A 26,585-nucleotide genomic window follows, 5' to 3' on the forward strand; every position below is an offset into this window, starting at 1 on the left:
CAGACTACAGGCGCACGCTACCACACCCGGCTCATTTTGATTTATTGTAGAGATGAGGTCTCGCTGCCCAGGCGGATCTCCAACCCGCGGGCTCAGGCAATCCACTCACCTCAGCCTCCCAAAGGTGCGGGATTATAGGCTGAGCCACCTAGCCTGGCTGTCTGTTTGTTTTTTAGGTCAAGGTCTCACTTGTTGCCCAGGCTGGAGTACAGTGGCACGATCACGACTCACGGCAGCCTTGACTTCCTGGACTCAGGCAATCCTTCCACCTTAGTTGGAACTACTGTTATGTACCACCACATCCGGCTAAATTTTTTTACTTTCCTTATTTTATTATTATTATTTTTTGTAGAGGCTAGCCTTGAACTTGAACTCTTGCGCTCAAGGGATTCTCCCACCTACATCTTCCAAAACCTGGGATTATAGGCATGAGCCACCGTGCCAGGCCCAAACATTTGTGGGTACATAAAGGAATGTTTGATATTAGGGGACACACTGAACGAGTTGAGCCAATAATATGTTGTTTTCCCTAGCACAATAGAACCAAAGATGGTTGAGAGAAGGGTCTATTTCTGGTGTAATATGTTGATTTCACAGATGAAAACATCAGAGAAGTGAAGTGATTAAGTACTTAACTGTGAGTTGCAGACGTCACAGTAACACCTGTGTGATTTTCTTTGCCCTAATGCGTGCATAACTGCTTCCACTTAAGAGAGACACATTTAACTTATAGGTTGATTTTCCACTAATTCCAGGCTACTGGAGCATTTTGCTACGGGTCAAATACTTTCTTAATTTCTTGCTCCTTTACTTTGGAATGATTTTCTTTGAGGGCAACAACCATGTCCATTTCACAACAATGAAAATGATGTTCTTTCGTAGAATTTCCCTTCTCTCTTTAAATATGGAAACAGAAAGAAATAGAGAAAAGAACAGATCAATACCCTTCCTTCCCCGGTGACTTGGTCATCTCCTCTGTCCTCATGTTTGCCTGCAGGGCTTGTTGCTCTTGATGGAGGTAGGTAGCCCTGCTGTAAGGCAGGCCTTAGAAAGGGGCAGGGATGGCTTAATACTTTGGACTCCCTGGGAATATGCTCAGGGCATCACACAGGAGAAGGCTGTGTCTACGCAAATGTCCTCTTGATCCACAGCCAATTAGCATGACCCTGAAAACTCTCCAAGGTATTCTTAGGGAAGCTAGCAAAGCCCTAGAGGGTCCCATCCATCTTACCATGGCCCTTCTGTCCGGTAAAAAATATCAAGTTATTTTGCAGTGCCGAGTGGTTGTTTGCCAGCTGAAACTTCAGGTGGAATTCGTGATGGGAGCTGATGTCTGAGACCCGTGAGTAAGCCAGGAATGAGGTGTATCCGAAGTCATCCGTGCCGCTGAACCTGGGCTGAGTGACAGCAACAGCTGTAGAAAACCCAAACCAAACAGTTAGAGTTAACCTGAACACATACTTGTAAAAGGAGGGTTGTTTTGCTGCTGTGTCTGCCCAGGTAGTCTGTTTACTGTCATATTAATTATACTTAAGTGCCCTTCCTTGTTGAGCAACTAAGTGACTCAGGGAATTTCAAAACCAGAGGAAAGGAAGTGCAGTGTGTTGACATCCTGCACACATACAGTATAACCCTTTCACTCAAGGCCCTTTCTCCATGATGGAGAATTTACCCAAAAAGCAAAGCCCTATATTTTGAAGCTTACTTTTAGAAATAGAAAAGCTCACTGGCAGCCAAAGAATTTGCTCAGGTGATTTATACACATGATTTGGCCTCCAGACCCTGGGTGTGACTTAGAGAGGAACTCAGAGCTTGGAACCCACTGTGCTTTCGAATCCTGCACCTTTATATGAGTCAGTGGCCCAGGTCTAGGTTAGAAAAATCAAGAAATGGGAAGGAAGTGGGTTAATTTCCATCACCATGTTGGGAGTGACCAGAATGTTTTGGGTTTTTTTTAAGAAGAAATAATTATCTGAAAGAAATGCCCATCTTTCCTTTGGTGGGATGTTTGTTAAGTGATAGAAGTATGGACTTTAATAGGCTTGAAGATGTAGGGGAGGGTTAGGAAAAACAAATAGCACAGCAGAAGTTCAAGGGCCACTGTGGGCAAAATGGAATTCAAACGAGGGGAGGGGTGCCATTGGTCTTCTAGTCTCTCTTTTCATCCTGCTTCCAGTTTTCTTATATTCAACTCGTCTCTTTCACTGTGCTGTTTCCTTGTAAGTGGTTCCTACTGGCTTTTGTTTCCCTGTCCCAAAAGGACAACAGAGAACAGGAAGTGGGATGTTGATCCCCCCATCTCTTATGTCCCCAGATTAAAGGATCCCCTTAGGATCTGTTTTTATTAGTTGGGGACAGCTTGATGGAAGGAAGAAAAGCTTGTCTTGGTCACCTCATGTTGTTAAAAAGATGTTGGGCCTCCTGGGGAAGTTGTCAAACTAGATTTTTTACCTGTCTTAAGAAATATTCTTGCTTTAGTACTGAATGCTCAAGACAAAAGAGCTTGTTAGTCTTGTTATAATTGTTTATACAGCAAATCATTGTGCTATCCGGGGAAAAATGATTCTCGTCATGAGAGGTTTCTAGTTGTTTGTTTCATATGATTCTTAAATGAGGGTATTTGTGGGGAATAAGCTGAATACTTCATTTTAATATTTTATGAAAATCTTATCAGTTTGTTTCCTAGGATGTGTGGCATAAGGTAAGTGTAATTTTCCCAAAACTCACCAGAATGTGAAGTAGGGATTTGGCAATATCTTATATTTATTTTTTAATTGAATGAAAAAAAGTATGGCTTTTATTTCAGAGGAAAGATGACTCTTCACATCAGCTATTTCACTTTCAGTAGTATTGGGGGATGTGGGGAGGATGATTGAGGGACATGAAATGTATTGGAATTGAAACATAAAAATACTGCCGACCTTTCAATGTTGGCATTAAAAACAGTGAAAATAGAATTCAGTTACATTCACTGCTAAAATAGAAGAGAAATGACTATCTTCTTCTTTTAATATTTTGTCCTGGTAGTAATTTACAACCAAGTTTACTTAAAGTTTTCATTACATTTAGGTTAGACTGACAATACATATCTCATCTATACTTTATTTTTACTTTCAGACCCTGTGCTAGATGCTGGTGACACAGAGACACCAGCAAGAAACAAGTGTGAGGTCAATGAACTCGTTCGCTGAACTGGACTGAAAGTCAAGGCCTGGGAGAAGAACTTTCATGCAGAAGAAAGAGCATATTCTAAGCTATGAAGGCCAAAACAGTGTGTCATGCTCAGGGAGCTTATGAACGCTGAGAATTTTAGAATGAAGAATAAAAGCGAGAGTGGAAGGAAATGAAAGACATCAGTCACACGGGGTCAGATCACAAAGGGCTTGATACTGTCTCCATAATCCTGAAGTGACTGGGCAGCTTTTAAGAACCATTACTCTGTTGATAAATTGTCAGTCACAGATTAGACGGAGAGAGCTGAAGGACCAACTTTTGGTCAAGGATGAGAATGAGAAGTCTGGTCCAGGAATGGTGGCTCAAACCTGTAATTCCATTACTTTGGGAGGCTGAGAGGGGAGGATTGCTTGAGCTTCAGAGTTTGAGACCAGTCTGGGCAACATAGCAAGACCTCTTCCTTACAAAAAAAATGAGCCAGTTGTGATGTCATGCACCTATATTCCCAGCTACTCGGGAGGCTGAGGTGGAAGGATGGCCTGAGCCCAGGAGGTTGAGGTGAGCAATGATTATGCTACTGCACTCCAGCCTAGATGACAGAGTAAGACCCTAACTCAAAAAAAAAAAAAAAAAAAAAAGAAGAAGAAGAAAATGAGAACTCTGGTGATATCAAGAAATCTAATGATGAGTAAAGCCCACACAGAATTTAAATGTGAGGCAATTCATGGGTCACTCATTGAAGAAGACAATGGTGTGACATTTGAACAGTAAATAGAAATGTGTTGTTAGTGCTCGTAGCAATCAGGATTAGGTTCATGACACAATTTTATACATTTGGAGTCTGAGAATACCCATGAAGACTGAGAATTACTATGACCCACAGGAGGGGATATGTTACTGTCAGCGTGTCTTAGTCTGGAGGTGACCTGTCATCCAGGAAAGTAGCTCCTTGCCATCTGTGGTTGTTGAGCAATCGCACTGTGGCTAGGCCTGACTAAGATGGGCTTAGTATGACCAAAATAAGATAAAATACCGATATTTTCATATGCATTAAACATCGGATTAAGTAAAATCTATTAGTAAATAAATTTCACTTTTTTTTTACTTTAAAATAATGTGTTTGCTAGAAAACAGAATTACATAGACAGCTTATGTGCTATTTCTACTGAATGGCACCAAGGAGAGAACCAAGTGTGTTTTGACAGGTACGTTCTTCCTAAATCCTTGGTTGTGACTCACTTAGGGGGATTTTTCTTGGAGTAACTTTGAGTCTATAAAAAATAAGGTCTCACAGTTATTTGAGAGACTGAAGCAGCAGGATTGCCTAAGCCCAAGAGATCGAGGCTGCAGTAGCGATGATCATGCCACTGCTCTCCAGCCTGTGTGACAGAGTGAGACTCACACTAAAAAAAAAAAAATAGGGTGTCTATGGAGACATAAAGAATCAGAAGGGATCAAAGACAATACAGTCCGTCACGAAGACGTGTCTATGTCCTCATCCACACTGTCTCTATCATACTGGATCAGGCAGGAGAACATGGAAGGACCCCGATTCGGGTGAAGGAGGCTTTCAACCTTACAGCTCATTCTTTCCAATTCTTTAAAGCAAGCCCTTCACCATCTTAAGTAATGCTTGGTTAATCAAATCAGGAAATTGAGCAAATTATAATGGGTGTACATGGGGGCTAGTAACTGTACTTTTTCTTTTGTACTCCCTAGCTTCCTCATGGCTTTCATGTACACAATTGTGCACTTTTTTTCAATTATTTTAAGAATTTCAGCAATAAATTAGGAACATGAGGAAAAAAGAAAGATGCTGCAATTAAAACTAAAAATTATTTGTTTTGTATGTGGGAGAAGAGAGCAAAAATCACTAACAACGGTCTGGGAAAATTTCAAAAAGCATCTTGACATCATCTAGGGTCTTAAAAATTCTAGGAACCTTGAGTGAAGGTAGAATGTCTCAACATTTTCAATTATGTCATGGTCCTATATTATAGGCTGCATGTATAACCTTTTTATAACATGTTACATTATGCTAACAAAACACACATTTTAGCAAGAATTACCACAGAAGGGCATAAACTTCAATTTTAAAGATATTTACTAAAGAAAAATTTTCTCATTCTCAATAAAGGAGGAGGAGAAGGCACTAATTTTTTAAAATTTTCTATTTTGATTTGGGGGAACACATACAGATTTGTTACATAGGAGTGTTATCTGACGGTGAGGCTTGGGTTTCCATTGGACCTGTTACATAGGTGGTGGACATGGGTGGTTTTCAGACCTTATCCCACTCCCCGCTTAGGAGTCCCCTGTGTCTGTTGTTCCCATCCTTGGCACTATTGTCTTTAATGTAACTCTATATTTTTCTCCTTTTAAAAATATTCTGCTGTTAGTCTCTCTTTTTGTGTGTGTATGAGAAAGCAGGATTTATTGAGAGAACAGAAAAGCTCCCACAGTGGGAGGGGACCTGAGGGGGTTGTCCAGTCCCTCTCTTGATTTGAATGACCGAAGTTTCATCAGAGTGACCAAGATGAGCTCTTTGAATGTGGGAAGAAGGCATACACATAGCTCAGGTTTCAGAAGATCTTCCCTTCAACTCTGCAGATGATGATATCGCCTGAAACCCTGGCTGGTGGGAGGCCATGAGCTACCTAATATCGGTGTGTGGGAGGGGGCACTGGAGCCAACCAGCTCAGGCACAGGGGTGAACTCACTTCCTGTGTCAACTTTGGGTAAGTTACATCACTTCTGTTTTAGTTTCCTCACCTGTAAAATGAGAATGTAAGAGAACTTAACATTTTGAGAAAAACAAGAAAAGTTCACGACCGAAGGAAACACACCCATGAGCTAACCACGGATCTCAAGAGAGCAAACATCTTGCTCCATATCTATGATCCTGCTGCAGTTCCCCCAGTCAAGTCACCTTCCCAGTCTCTACTATGTAATATCTCCCTCTTTCTTCTCAACATCCGTATTTATTGTCTATCAATTAATGTCCTTGCTTTTTTATTTTACCAAGAAACATCAAACCTATCCACCGGGATTATCCCGTCCTTTCACCATCAAATTCTCCCACCCTCAATCTGTCATCATGACCTGCAATGCTCTGCCTTCCCTTTGGTGCGAGGCTGACTCTGCCTGGGTGTGGGATCCATGCCCCACCTGCTCAAGGGCATTAGTTCAGAATCTCTGTTCTGCCTCCCAGGAGACACCAACTGATTCTTCTCTACTGGAGATTCCCTTTAACATCAAATATGCCAGAGTATCTCTACCCTAGATAAAAAAATCTTTCCTCAAGCCTACATTCTCCTCCAGCTACTGCTCTGTTCACCATCATAGCAAGATGCTTCTAAAGAGTGTTTGTATTGACTTTCAAATTTTTGTCACCTGTTCACTCCTGACTTTATTCCTATCAGGTTATCTTCTCTATCTTTTCTTTGAAACGTCTTATGTTAATATTACCATTGACCACCATGTTTATAATTCAACAGCAATTCTCTGTTTTCACCTTATTCAATGTCTCAGAAATAGTGGACTTAGTTGATTATTTTCTTTCTCTTTTTCCTGATTTTATCTGTGAATTTTTCATCTTTATTTTAGATTCAGGGGTTACCCATGCACGTTTGTTACATGGACATATTGCATAGTGGTGGCAACTGGGTCTCAGGTGCCCATTCCCCAAATAGGGAACATTATACCTCATAGGTAATTTCTGAACTCTAGTCCTCCTCCCCACCTCCCCATCTCCCCCTTTATTGGTTTCCCCAGTGTCTATTATTCCATCTCTGTGACCATTTAGCTCCCACATATGAGTGAAAACATGTCGTGTTTCGTTTTCTGTTTCTGAGTCGGTTCACTTAGGATGACGATCTCTAGCCTTTTCCTCTTAAGATACTTCCTTCACTTGGGCTCCCTGATACCACACTCACCTAGTGTTTGCCCCACCTGACTTAAGGGTCCTCCTCATGGTCCTTTTTTCCCCAGTCATCTCCATCTATCTTTACTTTGTATTTGATCCTAAGTACCACCTAGAGGTGGACAACTCCTGAGTTATAGTCTTGATCTCTGATTTCTTTCCAAGGCTTCAGATTCATATATATAACCAAACTACTGGAGACTGTACATACATCTGCATGTCTGATAAGAATCTCAAATGGATTAGACACAAAACAACACTCTTTATTCCCATATTTATAATCTCTCCTTCAAATCCAACACTTCCCTTCCCTCCCCTTCAAATCTCTTCTCTCTCTTTGCTCCAAGCAAAAACTGGACATCATCCTTAAGCTGTGTCTTTCTCTGCGGCCTCAATCAGTCGACCAAGTCCTGTTCACTTCATCTTCAACATGTATCCCCAACCACACGACTTTTCCCCTCCTCTGTTAATGCCCCTGGTGTCCGATGCACCATTCTTTCTAGCCTGGGCTACGATGTTTGCTTCTAAATGGGTCTTCCTGCTGCCACCTTTACCTCTCATACAGTCTCCTTCCTGTATTGTAGCCAGAGGGTCTTATAAATAGAAATTGCGTATTAAAAGTCCTCCGGTGTTTTCTCTTGAAGTTTGAGATAAAAGCTCCTTTCCATAGCCCAAAGCCCCTATTCCCCAGATCTATTTTATACTCATCTCTTCTTGCTCATCCTGTTTCAACCATGTTAATGTCTTCATACTTCTCAAACAAACCTAACACACTCCGAGTTCAAGGCTTCTGCTCCTGTAGCTTCCAATGCTCCCTCACTTCCTTTAAGACTCTGTTCAAGTTGTCACTCCTTAGAGTGACCTAAACACCCCATTGAGCTATTCATCTCCTCTTTCCTCTGTCATGTCCTAGCTCCTTAACCCGCCTTGCCTGGCCAAATTCCATCTTATGCTGTTTGTTTGTTTTGTTTTTCTTTCTCTCCGGTTAGAGTGCAGATCCCAGTGGGGCAGAGGGCTTGTCTGTCTATCCTAAAGCAACTTTTTGTCCCCCCCACTCTGGATGAAAAAAGTCCTCAAAGGGAAATGTTTTACCGATGTGGAAGAGGTAAAGCAAGCAAACAAACAAACAAAAAACCCCAGGAGAAGCACTAAAAAGCACCAAAACTGACAAGCTCAAAAAACTGTTTTGAGCAAGGGAAAAGGCATCTGGATAGATGTATTGCATCAAATGGAGAGTACTTGGAAGGTGATTGAAGTTGAAAACATGCAAGAATAAATACACAATTTTTATATATAAATTCTGTTTTTTGGGGTCCCCATGTTTATGAAATGGTTGAATGTAAAGGAGTCAGCATAGTGTCTGGGACATAGTGATATATATTTATATGTTATGTCTCTGCTGTTATTGTTTATCTAGTATCTTCACTATGTTGTTCTTAAGGGACTAAGTGAACTTCTGTACTTAATTCTGTTCTTATATGACTAACTGGAGCTGTTGGGTGAAGTTGAAGAATGTAATTTCTGTACCATCACCAATGCTAATCATTGCTTGTTTGATTTTTTTTTCACTTTTCTAGTTATTTGCCTCTAAAGAGTAAGAATATTACTGGAGTTTTACAATGATATGAGAATCTTAATTTTTCTAGTGATGAGAAAAAAAATCAGATAATACATTACAGATAAAAATCAAAGCATAGTGGCCCCCAACTTGACAAGTCAGTTCTTTCTTATAATTAAGTTGTATAAATGTAATTATGATTTTATAAGTTTTATCTTATAAACATTTAGTTTCCATTTAGTATTTGGCAATAATATCTCTAATTTAATTTAATTTAATTTTTTGAGTCAGAATCTCACTCTGGCACCTAGGTTTGGAGTGCACAAGCACAGTCACCACAGCCTTGACCTCTTGGGCTCCGACGATCTTCCTGCCTCAGCCTCTTGAGTGGCTGGGATTATAGGTACATGACACCATACCTGGCTAATTTTTTGATTCTCTTTTGAGACAAACTTGCTATGTTGCATAGGTTGGTCTCAAACTCTTGGACTCAAGCAATTCTCCTGCCTCGGCCTCCCAAAGTACTGGAATAACAGGCATGAGCCATGAACTACACTGCCCAGCCAATAATGTCTTTTTTAACTTGTAAGCTAAAAATACTAAATATGTTTCTTGGGGTAATTGATAGTTTTTGACAGAGCTGTTTGGGTTTTACTTGTCAAAAAGTCTGTATGATACCCTTATGATCTCATTTACAATTCTACAATATGAACTTGAAAAAAAATCCCTTATGTTCATCAGAAAATACTTGAAAATACTGAGTGTTTTCAAGATAGATTGGCTTGTCCAAATGAATTTTTTAGAAATAAAGTTCATTGCTCTATTTTTATACAAAGGACAAAAAACTGTGGTTGACCTCAGATTTTGTCTCTATACAGGCCGCTGTATACAACCTGGGTGCAGTGGACACAAGGGAGTGCTGAGCTAGTGAAAATCTAACTCAGTTCTTCCTCCTCTATTATGTATTTTAATGAAGCAAGCAGATGGTAGATAGATTTTCCCCCTAGAAACTGCTGATTTTGAAAGACTCCAGAATGCCAGTTTTCCAGGCATGGTATTCAGCAGTGTATTATATCTGGAAATATACATTTAACTTTGCCAGGAAAATTAATCTACCCTCAGGCAGATGGATACATTTGCAAAAACACAAGACCACTGCCAGCCTGTCCAGCTTTCCTTTGTAGTTTTGGGTATAAACATCCTTTCTCTCTCTTTGTTCTTAACTTCTTCTTAGTAACACAGAAATAGAGTTAGCTCAACATCCTGCTGAAACGCAATTAAGTTATAAAGCCAAGTACATGATCACTGTCATTGTTGTTTCTGCTTCTGTTGCTGAGTGAGTTTCTTGGGACTATACTTTCACACTGTTTGGTGTCATCATTTAGACATAAAAAAGTGGCAATCTACAAATGTAATATTCATTTAAAGGGAATAGAAATCAGAATCTCCTGAGGCATTTTTAGCAGAGATAGGTGATTGTAGCTTGTACGGAAAATACACACTTACCTTTTCCTTCTGCACCAAGACAGAGATACTTAATACATGAATAAAATCAAGCTATTTATTCAAATGACTACATAATATTCAATTCACCCACAGTAAAAACATGAAATAAAGATGATCGGTTGGTTGCCAATTCCTGCTCATACTAAATTATTCAAGCATTCTAGATAGATATTTAATTCCTACCATTCACACTTCACTATTTAATTATCAGGAAAAAGCCAAGAACAAACAGAATTTTACATTAAGGTGGGAAAATTGTTGAAAATGTGATGCCTCAATACTCCCACCAGCAAAAGAAACGATAAATGATCAGAATGTGCAACAGTACATTCCTTTTTGACGCATAATTCTTAGAAATGAGTGCCATCTTCTGGCTTCTCAAAGAAACTGCTTTAAATCTAAATCTGGCACCGGTCGGATGTTTTATAGCACCATGAAATGTCAAAAAAAAAAAAAATTCTGAAACATGTAGGCTCACATCATAATATCTGCATTGCATTATGGCTTGTGACTAAACTTTGAGAATGGTAAAATTTTCTTATCTTCTATAATTCACATTACATAAACTGTGCAGGTTTAAATTCCTTCAATTTGTTGTTTATTGTGATGAAATAAAATTTCTAGACATGACACACATAGAATACTCTGAAACTGATGTATTTTGAATAATTTTGTCACTCCTAACTCGTGGGTTTCTTCATGTCAGCAGAGTTTTAGTTAAGAAATGAAGAAATATTGAGGTTGGAGTGGTTCACCATTCAAGTTCAGTGGGAATATTTGTTTTAGTCTGTTAATATATCACTTTTAAAAGCTATGGATGTGTAGGTGTATTTTTAGATACTCCAAAGTAATGGGAACAGCAATTATAGTCCTTACTGTGTACCAGTTTCTAGTGCCCTAAGTTATTTTATTGCTCACAGACATCAGTGAAATATTCTTATACTTATAGGGGTTAAGATGTAAGGTATAAGATATTCTCATGCCTTACATCAATAAGAAAGGAATACTTCCGTCTCATAGATGAAGAAACTGAGACTCAGAGAGGTTAAATCACAGAAGTAAGAAAAGACAGAGTCGGGATTCGGACCCAGGCCCATTGGACTCCAAAGCCTGTGCTCTTTCTAACATGTTATGCTATCTACCCTGTTATGATGACTGGGATATTCATGACATTGGCTGATTCAAAGCTACTGGTGAATGCTTTATATTATTCAAGTTTATACTCGCAAATTGAATTTATACAGCTTTATTCCACTTTGCCCCCAAGTCCTGGCCATGGACTCATAAAAATTTGTAGTACTCATATTCCTTCCTCTTTATTTAATAGAAATGTAAATACATAGTAATTACCTTGTAGGGCTGAGCACTTAATTAGTACTCAATACATACCAATGTATTTATCAACAGATGGGTTTTAATAGGAGCTTAATTGTTTTCCAATATGCAGGGACTATGAATGAGAAATACTGGTTAAAAAGATCAATATGTCTCTAAAAGTTTCTAAATTATTGAATATTTGGAGACATAGTCACACACATACATACATAAATACATACAGGCCAGATAGTTGACTATGATTATCAATTTTGATTTTGATATTGTCTAAAAAATAGTTTAGGAAAAGCAAAAGTCAAAGAAGGATAGAAAGTAATTAGAATGATTTATCAAAGAGTAACTCTAATTGTGAGAGAAAAGAAAAAAATCTTAACCAGTAATATTACAAAGAAAACTAATTTTAAGACAACTGTAGTCTAGCTACTGAAGTACTGGAAAAAAGTAGCATTACACTGCAGAATACGGACTCAAGTCGGGGACCACAACCTATAGTGCTTCAAAAACATATAATAAAAACAAGCTTGTATTTATAAATATGATGTGAGAAATTGTTCTAAGCAATATCACTAATAAAACAAAGAGAAATCATCAGCCATGATTTTTGAGGGTTTATATTGAACATGTGTGGTGGCATGTGCCTGCAGTCCCAGCTGCTCAGGAGGCTGAGGTGGAAGGATCACCTGAGCCCAGGAGGTCGAGACTGCACTGAGCTGTGATCATGTCGCTGCACTCCAGCCTGGGTGACAGAGTGAGATTTCAACTCATAAATAAAATAAGATCAGATGAAATGAAATGAAAGCCGGGCTCGGTGGCTCAGCCTGTAATCCCAGCGCTTTGGGAGGCTGAGGTGAGTGGATTGCCTGAGCCCGCGGGTTCGAGACCCACTTGGGCAACTTGGTGAGACCTCATCTCTACAATAAATAAAAAAATTAGCCGGGCGTGATACCGCGCACCTGTAGTTCCAGCTACTTGGAAGGCTGAGGTGGAAGGATCGCTGGAGCCCAGCAGGTCGAGGCTGCGGTGGCTGGGAGCAGCCACTGCACTCCAGTCTGGGTGACAGAGTGTGACTCCAACTCAAAAAAAATAAAGAAAGAAATGAAATAAAATAAAATTCATATTGGGAGTATTGGTTTTAATTGGGAAATATCTTATGCCTAGTAGTCCTAAGACTTTTATGTATGAATAGTGAGCAGTTGCCCATCTCAGGCTATGCTGGTATCTAGCAAAACTACAGAAGAATGACTAGAATAATTAAGAGTTAGAGTTACAGTATGCAAATGGCAATCAGAAAACATGATGAAATACCATATTTTATTTGCTATAGCATGAAATATCTGAAATAAAACTGTACCAATTACGTTTCTTGGTTACAGACAATAGAAACCAATCTGGCTGTCTTAAGCAGGAAAGGAATTTATGTGTGGAGATAGACTGCCTGTTAGAATCAATGTGAAGGCTGGAGAAACAGCAGGGAAAACAGGCAAAAACAAAGAAACACAGGCTCAAACACAGCCAAGTTCACCAGCCAAGTTCACACTATGGGAACAGCATTGTCAGGATGCAGCTGCTGATTTCTCTATGACTGGAGACAGCTGTGAGACCACCTTGGCTACAAAAAATTTCTAAATATCGCTCTGCCTTTGGATTGCTGTTTTAGGGTTCAAATCCTGGGAAGAGTATTTCATTGCAGCCTAGGTCATGTGCGTGCATGCAAATAGTAAGGAAGTTAGGTGCTACGTGACCAAACTCAGAACCAAAACAAAACACAATACCCAACAAATGTCTCCCACCGACTCTTAATGGCTGGGTGTCAATATGCATCCTCTCCATTCCTGTATTTTCAAATCAAAACTTCCTTGGAACATAATGCAACAATCCCACATATAACTAGGAAATGTATCCTCTTCCTAAATGGAGTCTTCCTCAAGTCTTTTCTTTCATTGCATTTTGTTCCAAGTACAGGATGGATCTCTGCCTACTAGTTATCCTCACGTTGATGTTGTGATCCTGTTTTGATATGGACTAAGTCTCAAAGTTACTAAATCCAAATACTCTACCGAAACCAGGGAACACATGCTATCCGTTATGTGACATGGAAGTCACTATGATTTTTCTAAGTGTGAAGATCAACACAGTGCTTGCTAATGCGGCTAGAATTTGTCGCTCAACAGCATCCACGAGAGGATCCGAAGGAAGGAACCTGATACAGGGGGCTCGTGATAAAGGGGAGCAGGAGCAAACAGGGATGGGGGCCCCCCAGAGACTAGCCACAGATGTACGGCTGGAGAAAGCTACCCCTTCTAAGACACAGTGTGACAAAAGCCCAAGATCCAGGATCGCCTGGAGGGAGCTAGGTCTGTGCCTGGCGCTGCTTATGGGACTATGGGTTCAAGGCTTGGCAAGGCAGAGTTGGAATCAGTGGTAGACACACCTTCTGGTGTTGGGGAGAGGGAGAGAGACCCTAGCTTTTGCTTCCTTCCACTCTCCTGCTTCCGACAGGGTCTCCTCTGGGCAGGGGAATTGTAGTTTGTACAAGACTGAGAGATGACTCTCAGAGTCACAGGAACAATGCACACTGCCATGGAGGAAACCCCTTGGCTATAATCCTCATGTAAAGGATGGTTAGAAGCCTCTTCTGATGAGCTGACCACCTTCCTTGGACATTGCAGCCTTTCACACAGGGGAAGCACATTTTTAGTTCTTCCTCTCACCTTCTTCTTGCTTTCCACAAACCCTACAGCTGCTTAGTTCTGTCCCTGGTGATGGCAGTCTTCCCTCCTAAGAGACCTGGACACAGGGCGCCCCAGAGGCTTCATGAGACCTCTGTGAACTCTTACCCCTGGATGTGGAAGGTGGTGGCCTGAGGCAGGAATCTCACGGTGCGTGTGTGTGTGTATGTTATGTGTGTGTGTATGTTGTGTGTGTATTTGTACGCATGTACGTGTGCCTGTGTGTGCAACTCAGACCTCTTTAGCAGACTAGTGAATCCAGTGGGACCCCTCCTCAGAATAATGTTTTCATTTATTTTAATGTAATTTTTTATTTTAAAATGGCTTCTGAATTTAGAACTGCTCTACTCAGCCATTAATAAAATACCATTACATGCGCACTTTCATAATCATTGCATAAGATGGCTATTACTGTTTACTATTTACAGAATAATGTAAGTTTGTTTTAATTTAATGATTTAAATTTATGAAGTGAAATACATGTGATTATAAAGCAAATATTTTTTGGAAATATAATTTTAAAAAACACAACAAAAATTTTGTTGTATAGCAAAATGTATAGTTCTGTCCTAGTGTCTATAAATAGCCAGATCTAGCAGCAGATGTAATAACTACAGTGATTTCAAATTGTGAGGAACAAAAAATTTTCTCGGTGACAAAGTCACAAGTACTGATAGTACCAGTGTGACATTCATAACTGAGACTAGGTTAAGCTCCTGCTGGAGCTCATAACAAGATGGAATTTTTTTTTCTCATCCATGTTCATAGCTCCTCTGACCCGGACAGTTACCTGGGTTCTCCCAGGACACAGTCCTTACTGGCTGACCCATTCTGTCACCTGCCCTGTTTACTCATTGGGGCCTATCTTGTCCCACCCCGTATACTCCATTTACTTGTGTCCTTCTCCTGTGTGACATAGTTTTTTAAAAAATTTTATTTTACTCTAGGAATGTGAGGTACAAGGGAGGATTAACTACATAAGTTGGCTGCATGCAGGTGAAGTTTTGGCTTCTAACTGGCCTTCACTTCCCTGGTAAGGAACCAAGTACCCTCTGTGTTGTCATGTACCACCCACCCTTCCACCTCTCTCCCTCCCCTACAATGCCCAGTGACTGCCAATCCCTCCCTTGTGCTAATTTGACTAATATTCAAGGCCCACTTGTGAGTGAGAACATGTGGTATTCCGTTCTTTGTTTCTGTGATAATTCACTTAGTATGATGATCTCCAAATCCATCCAATTTGCTGCAAAGTCGATGATTTTGTTCTTTTTTATGGCTGCGTAATACTCCATCATTTGTATGTAGCACATTTTCTTTATTCAGCTCACTTATGAGGGGCAGTAGGGTTGGTTCCATGTTTTTGCTATTATGACTAGTGCAGCAATAAACATGTGTGTGCAGGTGTCTTTTCGGTAGAACGATTTATGATACTCTGGGTATATTCCCAGGAGAGGGATTGCTGGATCATATGGATGGTCAATTTTTGGTTCTTTTAGGAATTGCCACACTGTTTTCCGTAGAGGTTGAATTAGCCTGCACTCCTACCAACACCATTTCCTTTTCTCTGCACTTGTGCCAGCTTCTGTTGTTTTATGACTTACTAATGATGGCCATCCTTACAGGAGTTAGTTTGTAGTTTTGATTTGTGTTTCTCTGATGATTGGTGAGGATGAACATTTTTTCATGTGTCCGTTGGGTGCTTGTATGTTATCATTTGAAAAGTGTCTGTTCATGACCTTTCTCCACTTTTCAATGGGATTTTTTTTTTCCTTTCACTTCATCCTTGTAGATCCTGGATGTTAGGCCTTTGTCAGATGCACAATTTCCAAATATGTTTTCCCCCATTCTGTGGGTTGTCTCTTCATTCTCTTGATGGTTTCTTTTGCTACACAAAAGGTTTTCAGTTTGTTGAGGTCCCAGTTGTCTATCTTAGCTTTATGGCATTTGCTTTTGGGGACTTGTTCAATAATTCATTGCCTACTCAGATGTGCATAAGGGTGTTTCCTACATTTTCTTCTAGGATTCTTATAGTCTGAGGCTTTACATTTAGTTGTTTGATTTATTTTGAGTTTATTTTTGTATATGGTAAAAGGTTTAATTATTCTGCCTATGGTCAGCCAGTTTTCCCAGCACCATTTGCTAAATATGATCTCCTTTCTCCAGTGCTTGTTATTTGTGACTCTGTTGAGGATGAATTGTTTGAGAGTCATGTTTTTACTTCTGGAATCTCTGTCCTGTTCCATTTGTCTATGTGACTATTCTTGTACCAATACCAGGCTATTTTGATTACTGTAGCCTTGTAATAAAGTTTAAAGTCTGGAAGTGTTATAACTCTGTTCATTTTGCTGATTTTTGGGACAATTTGTACTCTTTTCTGTTTTTATATACATTTCTATATTTTTGTTTCCAGGTTTGAGAAAAATGATGTTGGAAACTTGATGGGTATTGCATTGAATCTGTAGACTGGCTTTGGTAAGATAGGCATGTTAACAATATAGATTCTTCCTATCCATGAGCATGGAATACTTTTCTATTTGTTTGTGTCTTCTTGGATTTCTTTGAGTTGAGCTGTGTTTTGTAGTTTTCATTGTAAAGTTCTTTCACTTCAGGCCATTGAGCAAAATGTTGGCTGTGGGTCTATCAGAGATGGGTCTTACTGTTTTGAGGAATGTTCCTTGTTTGCCTAGGTGTTCAAGGGTTTTTCTCAAGAAGGGACTAGATTTTGTCAAATGCTTTTTTGAATCTAATGATATAATCCTGTGGTTCTTGGTTTTATATCTGTTAATGTGCCGAATAACATTTATGATCTTGTGAATACTGAACCAGCCCTGCTTCCCAGAAATAAAGTCCACCTGGTCGTGGTAGATTATTCTTGAGATGTGTTGTTGGCCCCAATTTGCTAGAATCTTGTTGAGAATGTTTGTATCTATGTTAATCAAGGAGATTGGCCTGCAATTCTCTTTCCTTGTTGGTTCTTTCTCATGTTTGGGTATCAACATGATGTTAGCTTCATAAAATGAGTTGGGGAGAATTCTGTCTTTCTCAATTGCCTGGAATATATATTTTTTTAACTTTTAAACTTTTTATTTTAAAATTGTGAGGTACAATTCAGGGTTAGGTATACAAATACTCATTATGCAAATACCCTTGTTGATGAGGTGTGCCCCCCTTCCCTAGGCAGATTACCGCTACTGCCAATCCCACCTCCCTGCTCCCCCAACCCCCCCACAGTTTCCCACTACTGTCAATGCTTTTCTTATAGTATTATGATAGTTGTTCAAGGTCCACCTATGAGTGAGAACATGTGATACTCAGTTCTTTGTTTCTGTGAAAGATCACTCAGAATTATAGACTCTAAAGTCCATCCATATTGCTGTGAAGTTCATGATTTTATTTTTCTTTATGGCTGCGTAATATTCCATTGTGTATATGTACTACATTTTTTTAAATCCAGTTCTCTTTTGATGGGCAGCACGGTTGGTTCCATGTTCTTGCTGTTGTGAACAATGATATGATAAACATATGTGTGCAGGTACCTTTTTAATAGAGTGATTTGAGTTCTTCCAGGTATATTCCCAGTAGGGGGATTGCGGGGTCATATGGAAAGTTGATTTTTAGAACTTTTAGGAATCGCCACACTGTTTTCCACAGAGGCTGTACTAGTTTGCACTCCCACCAACAGTGTAGAAGTGTTCCCTTTTGGTGACATCCTCTCCAGCATCTGTTATTTTTTGAGTTGTTGATGATGGCCATTCTGACTGGAGTTAGGTGGTGTCTCAGTGTAGTTAATACTTTCAATAAGTTTGGTATCAGTTCCTCCTTGTATGTCTTGTAGAATTCAGCTGGAAAACCATCTGGTCTGAGGCTTTTGGGGGGGGCAGGAAGATTTCTTATGACTGAGTCAATTTTCTTGATTTCAGGCTCTGAGATTCTTTTCTCTGACTGGTGGATTCTACTTCCTATGCTTGTTACTGTATTTTTAATTTTCAGGATGAAGTTCTTCATTTTCTTGATTTCAGAATGGGCTTTTCTGAAGTTGGCCAATTCCGCTTTTACTTCCTGTGCAACTTTGGTGAGTTTTTCTAGTTTCTCTTGGTTCTCTCTGTTTATTTAAACTATCCAATCTTGGATTTGTGTGATTGTTATTTGGAGCAGGTTTTTTTTTTTTTTTTGTGGGGGGAGGGTTTCCATTGTTTGTGCTCTGATAGCTGCTTTTTTGGGTGCTGTCTCTTTAGTGCTCTGAGCATTGGCTACATTTTTTCATTAAGTTTTCCTCATTTGTGACAGGTATCTCTTCCTTCTCTGTAATTTGTTTTGTTTTGTTTTGTTGCTCTGAAGCTAACCAGTTACCCTCTGTTCTAATGTCCTTTCTGTGGTTCAGTATAGGTTACTCAGTGAGAAAGGGAGGGGCATTCACTTCTGCTCCTTGTTCCACCCTGTGGCAAGTTTCTCAACTGTAGCAGCCCCTGCTATTAGCACTGTGCAGAGAGTGGGTAAGAAGATGGGCCCCCATCTGCTGTCTGCAGTCTGTAGCCTGGAAGTCTTCCTACCAAGAAATCCTTTGGGTATCTTTTGTGTTGCTCCCTCCTTGTTCAAGTCTACTCTCTGCTATTGAAAAAAAGAGTGATTCCCCTGCCAGGGGGGAGAGGGAAGGGGATCCACCCTGTAGGCATGCAGGGCTTGGAGGTGATTCTTCCTGAAATGACTGGAAAGATGGGCCAGGTGCCAGTGAGGTTCACTCTGTAGGTAGACTTTCCCTGCCTGGTAACCAGCTGAAGCCACACTCACAGCACCTGACTCAGCAGAGGTTTTTTTCCCCTTCCATTCTGCTTGGGGTCTGGTTGCCCACCATTGTTTCCTGACCGGGACTCCTCCTGCATGGAACCAACAACTTACACATGGCTGAGAAGGGTTGAATGGACCCAAAGTGTCTTGGGTATACTTACTCACTCTCATTCACTGGACAGGGCTTTAGTTCCTGTGGCACATGGTGGGGAATGGGGCACCCGGATTCCTATGTCTGCCATCATTTTCTAGTCTCTATGTGTTCAAAGAGACTTTTGCTGGGTGCAGGGTCTGTCATTCATCTAAAAGTGTTCAGGGTGTCTCTGTCTATTGGTGGCTTGGTTCCTACTCTCTGCCTTGCTTGGCAAGAGCAGTGATGGTCTTCTGCTCCACAATGACTCTTTTGTATCTCCTCATGATATCATTTTTGAAAAATGCTTTGTTGACCCAGTGTGAGGCCCTGGCTTGAGGCTGGTCTGCTCCCTTGACTCTTACTCTCCAGGCTGTCATACTGCCTTAACTGCACTGGACCATGTACCAGACAACTGGGGACAGACCCTATGCCTAGAGCCCTAGAAATCAGTCAAATGAGCTAATCCACAGGCAACCCTCAGAACCCAATGAACCCCACCCCACTTGCCCCACATAAACCTTCTACAGTTCTGGCTTGCTGTGACCCCATCCCTGGGAGAAGTCAGGCATGCCATGTGCATGGCGATCTTCTTTTGTTTGAACTTGTAAGTAACAAAAAATGCCACCTTCATCTATTTGAGTAAGATGTGTCCTAAAATCCAAAAAAATCTTTAAATCTTATAAGACACCCTGATGCCCTGACACTTCTTCTCTCTCATTTCTTCTCCGCGATTTTGCTTGCTTTTGTTTCCCCCAGCACTTATTATCTATCTAGAATATTAACTAGAATATCTTGCCCTGCATTGAAATGTAAGGTCCACAGAGGCAGAATTTTATCATTTTTGCTTTCTGTTGTGTCCTAAGCACTTGGAGCAGGGTTTGGCACATAGAAGTCTCTCTATACATATTTACTGAATGAATGCAAGTTACTCCTCCCTGCACCTATTGTGACCAGTCATTCTGGCAACATTTTCAGCTCTCTTTGAACCTGTTTCTGTGGTTACTTGAGGAGCCTGAAATAGGAGAGGATGATGTAGATTCCAATGCAATGGAACTGTGACTGGGTCTCTTGAGAGATTTTCTCTTGTGGGTGTTAAAAGCCTCTAGTCTAGTAGAGCTCAGAGCCATAGAGTGGAGACAGTTATAAAAGGGTCTTTAGGGGTTATTGAAACAGAGACTGCTCTTCTGCCCACCCATGGTTTCTGACCCTGTGTAGCACGGAAAACAGAGCAGTGCATCAGTTAGCATTTCAAAGTATATGTGGCATCTTTCAGGGCAGCACCATGACTTTTAAAGGTGGCCCAGGTGGTGCTGTCACAGTGTCTTTAATGGACTATGTTGCCATTTTATAAGGTCAACAACTTTTAAGTGATGAGTTTCATGATATGCTAGTATCTATCTTTGCCTTGTTTCTTTCACTGTGAGGCCTGTTGGTTAGAAGTAGTACTGTGCAGGAAACCACCTTGACTTCTACGGCGTTAACTAGTCCATCAAGAGAAATGGTAGAAGATGCGTGACTAGTAAGGAAAGCAAATGCAAATCCAGAATAAGTAATCAGGACATGAAGGACAAATTCCTGATGCTACCATGATGCAGTCAACCTGCTACTGGTGGCTGACTAGTCCCCTTTAAGTCTTGGGACCACATAAGGGGTCAGTGTTGTTTGTAGCCTTTGGGAAGTCAGGATTAAACAGTGGCACTTCTGAAGTCATACTTATTAAGGGAAGGTCCCTGTCGAGGCCTTGCATGGTCTCCAATTCTTCCAACAGAGTCACCTTCATATGCTGTCAGATTGTGTTCTAAAATCTTCTAACAATTCATGTCTCCATTAAAAATGTGTACAGTCTTCTTCTCGGATTCCTTCCTGCAATAGACGTCATTGCTCTTTCTAGTTTTTGATAGTCTGATGAGGATAATTTGTCTAGATGTTAGTTTAGTTCCATTTTGGTGATTGCTGGTGAGTTTAAGCACCTTTTACTTGTTGGTCATCTATATGCTTTTTGGTGAAATCTCTGTTCATATCCTTTACTAATTTTTTTTTTGAATTTATCTTTATTTCAATTCTAAGAGCTCTTTGAATATTATGTTAATCCTTTCCTAGTCACATCGCAATTAGTTTATCCAAATCTGTTGTTTTCGACTGACTATATATATATATATTCTTATATACAAAGGGAAACTCTCCCAAAAAACTGGAATTTATTTATTAAAAATTTGTCTATTCTTACATGTTAGAAATTGTCACCTTAAAAGTACTCTCTATTTGATGCAATACACCTATCATGACACTTTTTCCACTACTCAAAATAGTTTTTGATGCCTTTTAGTGCTTCTGTTGTTTTTTTGTTTTACTCTTCCACATTGGCAAAACATTTCCCTTTGAGGACTTTTTCATCCGGGGAAACAAAAAAAGTTGTTTCAGGTGATATCAGGTGAATAGGGAGGATGGGGCATGGAAGTCATACTATTTTTGGTAAAAAGCTACTGAACACTCAGCACAGTGTGGGCAAGTGCATTGTCATGGGGGACTGCTTCCTGCTTGGAAGGCCCAGCAGGTGGGAGACTGGTCGACTGTGCTGAGGTAGGGTCACCTGTTTGCCACAACTCAGGATGTTGCTTCTGCAAGTCGTGATGCAGCCTTCTCAAACTTCCAGATACAAATTTTAGCTGACTGTTTGATCCAGAAGAATAAATTCAAGTGTATTTCAAGGAGTCTGTCCTCCAAAAGATAATTCCATTTTTGGGTCCCCCCATGTATATATACATTTTTTTAAAGTTGTAGTCTCACTCTGTCTCTCACCACAGCTTTGAACTCCTGGGTTTAGGCAATCCTTCTGCCTCAGCCTCCCAAATAGCTGGGAATACAGGCATGTGCCACCATGCCTCATTAATTTAAAATTTTTTTTTTGTAGAGACGAGGTCTCACTATATTTCCCAAGCTGGTCCCAAACTCCTGGCCTCAAGCAATCCTTTTGCCTCAGCCTTCCAAAGTGCTGGGATTACAAGCGTGAATGACAGTGCCTGGCCCCCATTAAAAAAAAAATATCTTTAGCATATTCTTGCTTGGTTAAGAACCTTTCCCTTATCCCTAGACTGTACATGAGGTTTCCAATTTTTGGTTCTGAGATATTCACTGATTTATATTTTAAATTTAAGGGTTTAATAATTCTGGATTTTATTTTAGTACACGGTGTAAGAGAAGCTCAACTTTATTTTCTTCCGGTTGGAGAATAAATCGTGACAGTTACATTTAGTGCATAAAGCATTCTCTCACAATTGAATAAAACAAGGCTGGGCCCAGTAGCTCAAGCCTGTAATCCCAGCACTTTAGGAGGCTGAGGTGAGAGGATTGCTTGAGCTCAGGGGTTTGAGACCAGCCTGGCAAATTGGTGAGACCTCGTCTCTACAATAAATCAAAAAATTAGCCAAGCGTGATGGCCCACTCCTGTAGTTCTAGCTACTTGGAAGGCTGAAGTAGAAGGATCGCCTCAGCCCAGCACATCAAGGCTGCAATGGCCACGAGCATGCCATTGTATTCTAGCCTGGGTGACAGAGTAAGACTCCAACTCAAAAACAAACAAATAAAAAAACACCAAAAAACCACAACCCCTCCCCCCAAAAACCCCCAACAGCTTTGTCATCTGTTGTATTCTCATACCTTATGAGGTCTTTTGCTGATTTTCTCTTTGTTTAATTGATTTGTATCTCACTGAGCCAGTACTACAAAGAGAAGGATGAGAGTGGTTTAAGTGTGTTCTCATATCAGGCAAGTCATGTTACCCTTCACATATACTCTTTTTCACATTTTTAATAGATTTTAATTGCTTGCTATCATACATATTCTTCTACATCAGGTTCAAAAGCTTTGAAATTGTATGGAATTGCATTATTTATGTATTGTATTTGAGAAAACTGATATTTTATGGTATTTTATTATCTAAGAATATGGTAATTTTTTTCAGACCATTCAAAACTAATTTTATCATAATTAAGTTTTTATAATTTTCTGTATAGAAGTTTTGGACCATTCTTGTCAAACTTATTCTAAGTATTTTGTGGGTTTTTTCACAATTGTGTCTCTAAAAATTTCTTATATTGGTTTTGAATGTATAACAAGATGTTAAAATGGGATTTTCAACGGAAGCAAAAAAAAAAAAAAAGAGGGCAATGTCAGATCAAAGTGAGGAGACCAGGATTTACAAAGCAGGCATTTGGAAACCAGTGGTATATCTTGAATTCCTTACCCTCACTGAGGGTATACAAGGTTTCCCACCCTCACTTTTTCACCTCAAATCAAGAGAGTGGGATCTTAGGAACACAATGTGGAGAGCCAAATATATATGCCTGCAATTTGAGACAAGGGGACAGAGTGGACTGCTTCCCGCTTGGAAGGTCCAGCAGGTGGGAGACTGGTTGGCTGTGCTGAGGTAGGGTCTATGAGAGTCTATGTCTTGACTGGATCCAGGGTCTACAAGGGAGAGGTTGTAAACATGTTGCTCCTGGGTCAATGCGGTTTCTGTGTGTGGCACAGAGATATTGTGGTGTTTTCTTAAATTCTGACCAAAGGAAGCTCCTTAAGAGGCAAAGTAGGGAAAGCTGAAGAGTCATGAGATCACTAGAGGTTGAGGGAGAAACAAATCACCTGCTGGAATAGATATGCCTTTTTTCAGGGCAAAGAAAATTGCAGGTGGGAGATCCCAGCCATGGGTTCTTCAATGCACTTGGGAAAATGTTCACAAGACAAGGTTGACTTTGAATGTCTGCCACATTCAAAGAGCAGTGATGCTAAATCATCTCAATCATATCAGTGAAGAAAGAAGCTTTCTTTTCTCTTTTCCTCTGCCTGAACTCTATGCTGAGGGACCAAGAGTTGCAGGTAGCACAAGAGGGGAGGAAGAGTTTCAGCTTTCATTCTGACTCGAGTCCCAAAGGGGAGGGAAAAAGCAAGAAGTTTAATGCAGATGAAAGATTTACCTATCATATAAAAACAAAAAACCTATTAACTAAGTGGAGCTCATATTTTGTGACCCAGAAATAATGATATTTACATTTTCATTTGAGGGGAAGAAGAAGAATTAGTACCACTGAATAAATTTAAAGGAGAATGGATGACAAAGTAAAATTGCTTTATGTTTACATATGACTGTGCTATTAAGAAGAAAAGCTATTGATTTTCATTTTTTGTCTTGTAACCAGTTACAGCACCAAATTTTCTCATCATAATGGTAGCATTAACAAGAACTAGATTTGATTCTTCTTTTCTAGTATCAGTATTGATTATTTAATTTTTTGCTTATTGCATTTGCTTGGACTGTCCCAAGAAAATGGCAAATAATAATAAATATAGCAGGCATCCTTGTCAAATCTTATTTTAATTGAATAGGCTTTAGTGTTTTACCATCAGAAATAATATGTGCTTTTGGTTATAAGCTAGGCTTTATTAAATTTTAGTATGTTTATTCCATTTTTAGTTTCTGTTTCTATTTTCTAATTTTCTTAAAAAGAGCAAGACAAGCAAACCTCCTGAATTTGATTGGATACCTTATCTGCGTCTGTCAAATGACATTTCAGTATCAATTGATATGACACAAAATATTTCTCTTTAGTTTACTGTTTAATTTTGAATTAGGTTGATAAATTTCCTGGTATTGAATCACCCTTGTATTCCTAGGACATTCTCTAGGGAGTAGATATTTAATTACCTTTCCAGATGCTAATGTAATAATTAAAATGTTTTTCATTTGTGAGTCAATTTGAATGATTATAGCTCTGAAAAAAACATGCATTTTCCCCAGGTTTTGAAGTTTGTTTGCACTAGACATATATATTTTATTCTCTAGTTAAGAAAAACATTTCTTCTTTATCTATGATCTATGATCATTCACAGCCTCACCCTAATAATATTTTTATTTTAATTAGACTGTTAAGAAATTTAATTTTTTGGCTTTAATAATAAACAAGGTCTTTTATACTTTCCTGTATTTTTATTTCATTTCTTTCAGCTTTATGGTTAATAATTCCCTTTTTAAAGTTGTTTTTATTTACATATTGTTCTTCTTTCTAATTTCTTACATTTTATTTTTCTTTTGGATATGCTTGGTTCAATTTGTGGCTATGCAGATCTTCAGGCTCTTACAAAGGAAGAAAGCATAACAGATACTCCATTCTCCATGATCCAGAACCTGACTTTCACCAACCTGTGCACTGACCTCAGAATACACATCTCACAAGTGATAGCTGGATTGGAGTTGGAAATAAAAAAAATGCATCTTCCCATAATCCCTTCTCCTCTCCATTTATAATATAACTTTAATATATAGTAGGCAAGTTCTAAATAAATAAAATCTTAAAATCATTGCGATACATAAAATAAGTCTCCCATTTTAGTAAGTAGAAGTACAAATGATATTCTTGAAAAGAAGTTTTACTATACTAAACATGTCAATTCCCACTAAATTATTTTATCAATTCAATGTGATCTTAATAGAAATAAGCGAAGGCATAGAGTGAGAGTTCAAAATCAGACACAAATAGACCTAGGAAATTTTTATGATGAGTGGCTTTTCAAATTAGTGGAAAAAAAAGGATTATTCAATAAATATTACTGGTAAACTAATCGTGAGAATAAAGGAGAATGTTTATATTTGTTGTATAACCCAAAGTAAACCCCAGCTGCATTAAAAATTAAACTTTAAAAATAAAAATGTAACAATTTTAGAAATAAAAATCATTGGTTGACTTATTAAAGAATCCTTCCAACTTTGATGTAATAAAAGAAAGCAGAAAAAAGTGATAAATTTGGCTACTTAAAGCCTAAAAAGCATCTTGAAGCCAAAAATGTGGGAAAACAAAGTCAAAAGACAAGTGAATTCAATTGTATGGATATACTATGTTGTGGTTATCCATTCATCTGTTGATAGACATTTGAGTTGCTTTAATTTTTTGGTTATTATGAATAATTTTTCTATAAACATTTTAATTTAAGTTTTTGTATGAACATATATTTTCATTTTTCTCGATTATATGTCTTGGAGTGAAATTGCTGGATCATATAGTAACTCTAAATAACATTTGAAGGAATTGTCAAACTCTTTTCTAAATTGGTTGCACCATTTGAGAATCCTACCAGCAATGTATAAAGCACTGGTCATGCTACAACAGGGATGAACTTCAAAAGAATTATGGCAAGTGAAAGAAGCCAGTCACAAAAGGCCATATGATTATATGGACATTTATGTTAAATGACCAGGAAGATGACTAGTGTTTGCCTAGGGCTGGAGGAAAGGGGAGAGTAAAACTAATGGGTACAGATTTCTTCTTAGAGTGATGAAAATATTCGAAATTAGAGAGTGACAATGGCAGCACTAAACTGTACATTTTTTTAAAATTCATGTTTTAAATTTTTAAATTTAAAGATGTGGGGTACGATTCAGGGTTAGGTATA

At 39.2% G+C, this 26,585-nt stretch overlaps 1 protein-coding gene across 1 annotated transcript in view; it reads right to left on the minus strand.

Annotated features, from left to right (window-relative positions):
- The window catches only part of LOC103259122 (protein eyes shut homolog), a 284,238-nt gene that overhangs the window by 100,318 nt on the left and 157,335 nt on the right, over positions 1–26,585 (minus strand). Inside the window, exon 4 of the mRNA XM_008056788.2 lies at positions 1,232–1,414. Coding sequence (XP_008054979.2) covers positions 1,232–1,414 — 183 coding nt within the window. The remainder of the gene's footprint in view (positions 1–1,231; positions 1,415–26,585) is intronic.

Source organism: Carlito syrichta, unplaced genomic scaffold (assembly GCF_000164805.1).
Source record: "Carlito syrichta isolate Samal-C Ts95f unplaced genomic scaffold, Tarsius_syrichta-2.0.1 Scaffold302526, whole genome shotgun sequence".
Taxonomy (NCBI): Eukaryota; Metazoa; Chordata; class Mammalia; order Primates; family Tarsiidae; genus Carlito; species Carlito syrichta.